The 8,528-nt window shown below is 38.8% G+C and overlaps 1 protein-coding gene across 8 annotated transcripts in view; it reads right to left on the bottom strand.

Moving 5' to 3' along the window:
- The window catches only part of Gab1 (GRB2 associated binding protein 1), a 128,680-nt gene that overhangs the window by 19,678 nt on the left and 100,474 nt on the right, over window positions 1–8,528 (bottom strand). For all 8 annotated transcript variants that reach the window (XM_015484440.2, XM_015484439.2, XM_048813460.1 and 5 more), the window contains 2 exons: window positions 8,257–8,342; window positions 7,767–8,070 (listed from right to left, as the gene is read on the bottom strand). In XM_015484440.2, the coding sequence (XP_015339926.1) occupies window positions 7,767–8,070; window positions 8,257–8,342 (390 nt within the window). The remainder of the gene's footprint in view (window positions 1–7,766; window positions 8,071–8,256; window positions 8,343–8,528) is intronic.

The following is an 8,528-nucleotide window of genomic DNA, read 5'->3' as shown; positions in this document are numbered from 1 at the left end:
TATATATATATGGAGAGAGAAAGAGAGAGAGAAGTTTGTTTTCATTATCAAGGAAATCTCCTACAGGAAAGCAAATGTATCCCCCCCTGCTGCTCCACCACACCAGGAATTGAACTGAGGGGGACTTAACCACTGAGCCACATCCTCAGCCCCTTTTTATATTTTTTTACAGTCAGAGTCTCGCTGAGTTGCTTAGGGCCATCACTAAGTTGCTGAGGCTGGCCTTGAACTCTCCTGCCTCAGCTTCCTGAGCTGCTGGGATTACAGATGTGCACTGTGCCTGGCTAGAAGATGTATCTTTAACCCTAGTATTCTTACTACCTAACACCATGGCTCAAATATATAGACCAGTGCACATTAAACTAGCCTTGTTTGAAATATGAAAACTTAAGAAAAAAAATCCTTCACATTTAAATTACAACTTTAGATAAATATTCTTACTTTATGCAACATTTAAAATGACACAATGCTGGGCCCACTGGTACAAGACTGTAACTAATCTCAGCTACTCAGGAGGCTGAGGCAGGGGACTGCAAGTTGGAGGCCAGTCTGGGCAACTTAGTGAGACTTGTCCCAAAATAATAGACAGATAGATAGATAGATAGATAGATAGATAGATAGATAGATCGATCGATCGATCAGGGCTAGGATACAGCTCAGTGGTAAAGTGCCCCTGCTTTTTATTCCCAGTTCTGCAAAACAAATAAATTGATGAATAAATAAATAAGACACAAAAAGTTCTTGCACTTCATTTTGAAGTGGCTAAGAAAAAATTCGAATGTATGACAATAAATATAAGCTAAAGCTAGATTTGGTTTTATCAAATTTTCACATTATTCTTCAAATAATAAGGATATTTTACTACTTCAAATTTTTCTTTTGTCTCTTTTCTCTATCACCTGAAGGTATATGGGATTCAAAATAATTTTGTTATTTGATAAATTTTCACTAAATACATCTTATAGTAAAGGGTCAGGAAGCACAAAGAGGAGGTGGTCCCCTGATTAAGAAGCATAAATAAATGTATACTGTGCTGGCCTGGCCAGCTATAAAACCACACAGCTATCTATATATTCAGCAATAATTTTATCTCTTTTATGAATTTGTGTTCTTTTTTTTAATATACTTTTACTTGTAGATGAACGCAACGCCTTTATTTTATTTATTTATTTTCATGTGGTGCTGAGGATTGAACCCAGTGCCTCACACTTGCTAGGCAAGCGCTCTACCACTGAGCCACAATCCCAGACCTGAATTTGTTTCTATGTGTCATAGAGTTGCAGGATTTTAAAACTAAGGAGCATTCTGTTTTAGAGATGATTTTATGTTTTTAAAATAAGAAAATTAATGCAAAAATAAGTAAACTGATGTGTCCCTTTTCATTTAATAGAAGGGAGTGGTTGTTAATGGTAATAAGAGAAAAAAATTCTAGATGTTTGAATTCTTGGTCTTTTTTCCTACTATACTGCTTTTTGACCTCATCAGTGTAACTTATTTTAGGGGCTTACTAAAAAAAAAAAAAAAAAAAAACATCATACTCTAGAAAGTTTGCTATTTAGATGTAAAAGTCCCCAAGCCTCCCCTTGATTTGCTCTTGACCATTAGTTTTTTGTTTGTTTGTTTGTTTGTTTTCCTGGAGGAGGGAAGACACTTTTAAACTGTCAAAAGTTCCTAGAGCCCATGATGTCAAAACAGTGAGATGATTTTTATTCCAAGGAACTGCCTCCAAGAATGCTGGAACAGCTTGCAAAAATCACAAATAACTTGTATAAACCATCACCCTGAGAGAAGGGACCCTCACTGAAACCCTACCACTCTCTCCCACTATGGGGCGAGCAACACACTGCAGGATGCTTTGGTAGAATGCAAACCACAGGAAAAAAAAAAAAGTCCTGTGTTTGATGTCTGTTTTCCTTTTTTTGGAAAGTACAGTTCACCAACCTGTTTTGTTTCTCTAAAAGTGAGGAACTCACCTCACATGGCTACATGGCCTCCACTACAATCTCAGTGTCCTGAATGCTTCTAAAAAACCACTATAAGTCCTATAAGTTGAGAGTGCCAGAAACAGACTTGGGGTATGCCTTTCCCTTCTGATCCTGTCCCAATTAATGCTTCGAGAACCCTAGTCTTGGAAAACTGGGTAAAGTACTCTGAGGGAGATGATGAAAAGAGGGTGAGGTCTCTAACATGTTACATGAAGGAGTACAATCATTTCTTCTATTGCATTCTTAATTCAGAATGAGCTTTCCAGAGCCAACTTGCTTACCTGCATAAAATCCGTTAAGGTGCGCACAGAATAAAGTCCAACCTCATGGGTATAGCACCCATGAGATGAGGCACCTGCAAGGCATTTGGCATTTGTTCCTTCTTTTGGTCCTTGCCTATTTCCCTCTTGGCCTCCCACTCACCCACCACTCTGAGCCAGTCTCATCTCCCCTCTGAGGAAGGATTGGAGGATGCTGCTTATTCTAATCAGCAGCCCCTGTGCTGGCTGCCCTACTCAACCACCTTAATTGCTACTCAGGCTTGCAGGCTTTCCTTAGAGAAGCTTCCCTCAGAATGCCAAGTGCTTACCTCAGCGCAGCCCCTTCCCTGGTAATTATGAGAACGTGTTTACTTTTCTGCCTCCTCCACTACATGGTGAGTCTCTGCAGAGAGGCAAGCTTTTCATTCCTTGCATTTGGAGACATAATGCCCAGCAAAGGGGATCCTGTAATGGGTAAGCACTTAAAATCTATAATGAATGAATGTGAAGGAACTGCCTTGTGCTTAGAGCTGGTGGAGTTTCACTGATCCATCTCACATTTTGCTTGTCCTTTAAAAGTGAAAAGGTAACAACTGAATGTATTTCAGAAGTGGGTCATCTCCAATATGGTCAAGGCTGTCATGAGAGTCCACATTTCAATTGAGTAGATGCAATCTTCTCTGAAAAGTGCACACACCAGGTGTCCTTGTAGGTAATGCTCACAGACATTGAACTCAATGTGGACATTTTATTTACCTTCTGTATTATTACAGGTCTGACATAACCTACAGTATTTATTTATCCAAAAGCTTTATAGATGATGCTACTATTTTCAGGGGGCAGCTTCAAAATCAAAAAAGAAGAGTAATTCACAAGATTATTATCCTCTGCTAATTCTATTTTTAAAAAACATTTTTAGTTGTTGATGGACCTTTATTTTACTTATTTCTATGCAGTGCTGAGAATTGAACCCAGTGCCTCCCACATGCTAGGCAAGCGCTACAACTCCAGCCCCTCCTCTGCGTATTCTAAAAAGTCAAGGCAGAGTTCTGAAAAATGTTTATACTTGTTGTAATGGTCTTGCTGTATAAAGATGAGTATAATGATGTAATGATGGTAATCATACTTGTAGGCCAAGAATACTTAGGAAAAACCCCACATGATAATAAGTATGGAGTAAAAAGGAGCTCCATACTTACTTCCTTTAAACTGCAACAAGTTTAACTCAAAGCACAAACTTTAACACCTATTTATCAAGATATTTACTCGTATCATTCATTCACCCTCCAAATATCTGAGCCAGTCTCATCTCCCCTCTGAGGAAAAATTGGAGGATGCTGCTTATTCTAATCAGCAGCCCCTGTGCTGAGTATTGTAAAGATGTAGTCTTATCTTTTTTTATTTTTTTAAAGCACGTTATGTTTTAATCACAGTTGAAAACTTCTTTAGGTGATCTCTTGGAGAAAAAAAAAAGTCTAAATACATCACTATTCCAAAAACAGACGCATGGAGGGTAGGAGCTCCCTGGGATTAGTCTTCTGGACACTTCCTTTACCAAGGTAAGGTCGCAGACCTGAACATACTTTAACCAAAACAGGTACAAAAATACCATAAGAAATCCTGCACTGCTTTTAAAAATCAATACCATAACTAATGTTCTAAGCTACTACAGAGCAGCATGAATGGACAAAATTGAATAAAATATAAAGACTGCATTTGGTGTTCAGATAGCTGCTGTATCGTGTTAGAGGCAGGATGAGGGTGATGGGGCGTGGGTACATTTAGGGATTAAATATGGTACATCTATATAATGACTTCGTTTGAGAAAACATGATAGGTAATCTTACAAAAAATTTCCAAACTTTACAAAATTACTTTTCCAGTAGAAAAATAAAACTTTGAGTTGAAGTAGTCAAAACAATCTGTCCTGTCTTTGTGATGTATCTGCTTTCCCAGCATTTTACACAATATGCTAAACATGTTACTCTTCTATTAATATATGTAACGTTTGGTACACAGTAAATACTATAGTTACAGAAAGAGTCTGATGAAAATGTAGCTACCATGCACTGGATGACAGCCAAGGGTTCCTGATAAGGAACCTGATAAGGGTTCAGATATCAGCCCTCTATGTATTTCTGCAGTTTCAGTTACTCAGAAGTATTTGAAAAACTCATATGTACTCCAAACTACAGCAGCTGATGTCTAAAACTGGGCTAGTAAACAAGACCAGAATGTCACTCATTTGCTGTAGGCCCTTTCTAAGAAGAAAAATCACAAAACTCAGTTATCCTGGGCGTCGAACTAGTATTATGGGGCTCCAAAACTAATTGAGCCATATTTCACAGAAAGGTTTTCTTATGATTTTCACTTAAAAAGAGATACTGGAAAACAGATTAAGTCATTTATCTGATGTCACAGAATTTGAAATTAAAACACTCATCTGATGCTAAGGAATAATGAGAAGGATTTCACAACCAAGTAAGACAGTTGGTTTTACAGTTTTGATTCAAGGATAAACTTGGCTCTGAGATCTGAATTTGGGTTTCAACAATGTTTTCTTTAATGGTTATAACTTTACAAAGCTTTCCCTGTCACATTAAGTATTTTCTCATGCCTCCTTTCTTGTATTATATTTATTTCAAAGTATAAAGGTATTAAGGAAAAGAAAAAAAATTAATAGTATGATTTGAGTTACCTCTTTACTATTTAACTAAAACAGCTCCTGGTTTTGCTAAAAACTATATGGGTGTTTTAATCTGGGCACATTTTATCAGTTCATTTTGTAACTAAGCAAATATATCAAACAAATAATCCGACCAGTGAGTTCAGGGTGGACTCTGAATGGTTCAGATAATTTTAATTAAATTATCTGTTAATTTTTATGATGCTGGGGATGGAACCCAGGGTCTTGCAGATGCTAGGCAAGCGCTCTAACACTGAGCTACACCAGCAGGCCTTTTTCTCTCCCTGCTAATTTTTTTTAAAAAATGAACACAATCTCAACAAGTGACAGAGAACCTTTGATTGGAAGGACTAGGACAACTGAACCCTCATGTACTACAGTGCATGGTACTTTCACTGCATTTACCAGGAGACACAATTGTGAAGCATGAAGTGGACACTTATGAAATAATATGGGAAACACAGGCTAAATCAGACATAGAGCCTTGTACCCTTCCCCAAACCGAACCACCTCCACATTACGTGGGACCTCAAGATAAAAATCTGGGGTTGAACGAAGAGCACTGCTGCCATCATGAACCAAGGTAAACGCGGAAAGCCCAGGTTAACATTTAAAAAGACATTTCAATATTTCAGAGGTCATGGTGCTTGTATCTCAATCCTTCCAAGATCTACAAATGTACTATAAATTCATCCATGTCTAGAAACGCTTTTTGTATACTGTCTGCAAAGAAGAATCTGACTAAGGTCTACAATAAGAATTAGAGACAACTGAAGACTGAGAGAAACAGAAGCAAATATTACTGAATAAAACCCCCTGACACTCACACCCTAACCTCTTTCTTCACAGCTCAGGGTCCCCAGGTGGACACCTGAGCCATCAGCAGTCAATCTGTGGGCTGACCTTAATCTATCACGTGGCCTAGTGTGAAAAGTCAAATTAGTGGGATCACGACAGTTACCATGGGAATCAGCCTCCATTAATTAGAGTTGGTGCATTTTTCAGAATTTCAGTCTTCCTTCCTAGTTACAGTGCACTCACATGATAAAGTCAGGAATAAGAGGTATTTTAACTTCAAGTCTGGAGGGCTATACATTTATATATAGTCATATTAGAGCAACCCCATCATGTCTAAGCAATCCAAAGGGACTAAATAACGAAGGAGGCTATTGGAAGCTGAAGTGGGTGCTGCAAGTGCTCCTGAGAAGAAGCCAGGGGGCAGAACAGAGGCCACAGTGGGCACTCCAGGCAAAAGCTTTCTGAAAGCACACCTCTCTTCCAGTGGAGGGTTAAGAGTTAAGAAAGGAAGGGGAGAATGCTAGAGAGAACAAAGCAGAGGCCAAGATTTCCAAGGAGCCCGAGCACAGGGAGAGCAGGACACAGGATGGTCTCAGTTTCCCCTTAGAGCCTTTTTCCAGCACGGTTACACCCCTACTTTAAAATCAAACCCAAACATTTTTCTTAAGCTAGTTTGATTGCTACTCACTGGTCCCCTCAACTGGAACTTAATTAAAACTAGTACGAATAATCTAGTTAATGAGAAATATACACAAACATTACATATTCTTTAAAAATTGCATTTAGCACAGGAGGCTTTTCAACGTGCTGACAACCCCTGCACTAAGCCAGAAGCTGTATCACTCATCACATGGATGCTAATTTATTTGGCTGTCAAGATTAAGTCACACCAACAGCATGCTGCAACAGAAGCAGGTTGTTTGTGTTTAAATGACTTACACATAAATTTTGAAAACCTGAGTAAAACCCAACTTGGCTAAAAAGTTTCTTTTACTGAGAACTTTTAATGAACTATGCTACAGAATTTAATGTTACTTACGACGTCCAGTAAAAAGAGTAGACTTAGAAGCATTTATTTATTCCCCAGCCAAGGCAAACTAATTTTTAAAAAGTTGTTGCATGGGTAGATAGAATGCTGTAATTATGTCATGTGTTGTAAATAATCCTAAATCTGATTTGATTGTGTACTCTCTGAAGAAGAGGTTACACCAAGTAGCAATTAAAGGCCATATATACCTTGTAGAAGTGTTGGGTTTGGTCTGATAATCTCTGTATCATCAAGAGATAATACACACAAAATCCTAGATTTCTGGGTTCTCTTGTTACACCAGGAGATTTGCTGGTATGAGCCCACAGCTTCGGAAGTCAAAAAAGGATTTCAGGCCATCTTGGGACCAGTCTCTAGGCTCCCTCTCATCTGCTCAGATGGCTCACAAGTCTCTGCCATAGCATCTGTCACTTTGTCACCTGCAGTTGCCAGAAGATCCACAGGGGGGATGGCAGACACCCTCAAAGCTAGAAAAGATGTTGCCAACTTGACCTGAATCTGAATCAGTTAGAGCTTCCCGCCCCAGGATCTACTAATAAATCCAGTTAAAAGCTACTTTAGGAAGCATCACAAGAACATGTAGAGATTTAAAATGTATGATCTAAAAAATAACATTTTATGTATCAGACTATTTATATAACATTTTATTTCCTCCCATTAAATGTATAACATGAAAAAAAAAAAAAAAGATTGCAGCCAAGTAGGGGTCAAGTCATAACCCCATATAGATGGGGCAGGGCATTCCAGTTTCTCCTAATTCTCCCCCGTTGCCTGGGTATTCCTTTGGGTATTTTAATAAGTTTGTAATCTTGACATAGGGATAAGAGATTTACAAATCTCACCTGGGCATCAGTGCAAGTTGCTAATCTATAAATAGCAGTACTGCTTTGCTAAACTGATGTCCAAGGTAGAGGAAATATTTCAGGACACTAACTTCAGCTCTAACTTGGCACACTCCCCAATCCTCTCACTTGGCATGTTCCTCTTACCTTTTCTGTCGGGCTTGAGGTTCCTATCCACTGGGGGTGGCTCACAGTCTGCAACAGGAACTGGCCTTCTGGGAGGGGTCTTTGGGCTGGACCTGAAGCCCATATGAGCAGGAGGAGGCACTTGCATTCCAAATGAAGAAAAATCAAATGTCCCCGGAGTCATTGGCACGTAATTGGCTTCCTGAATGGGTTCTGTGAAACTGCTGGAATGCTGTCGTGGAGGCGAGTTGGGATTCATTGGGACGTAGTTTTCGTTCAGTTCATCATTTGAAACACTTCCCACTGTCAATACATTTTTGATTTTCTAAAACACACATACATTTCTTTTAATAAACAATAACCATTGTCAAACATGAAGATACAACTGTCACATCCATTCAATGAATCTGAAGGTACTTTCATTTTGTGATCTCAATGAGTCTCGAGGTACTTAGTGGGAAGATTCTGACAATGAAATACACTCAACAATGCTAAGGTCATGTATACTTACGAAGTGGTTATGGAAGCCTTCAAGTGAACTAGATCTATCGCTGGGAAATGTTCGTGGAATATCATAGCAGTCTTGAGAACTAGCATCTAGAATAAAGAACAAACTATATCAGCATTTTCCATCTTTGCCTTGCTCAGGGCAATCAGGAACGATCTATTCTCTTTCTTTCTCTGCACACCCTGATTTAGAGGGATGCTCACAGAATGTTACCTCACACTGGCACACAAAACCACCAGAAAATGCAGACACATACTTATATGACAAACAATACC

The sequence above is a fragment of the Marmota marmota genome, unplaced genomic scaffold (assembly GCF_001458135.2).
Source record: "Marmota marmota marmota unplaced genomic scaffold, marMar, whole genome shotgun sequence".
Lineage (NCBI taxonomy): Eukaryota > Metazoa > Chordata > Mammalia > Rodentia > Sciuridae > Marmota > Marmota marmota.
The sequence above is the reverse complement of the archived record's forward strand: the minus strand, read 5'-3'. Positions and strand labels throughout refer to the sequence as shown.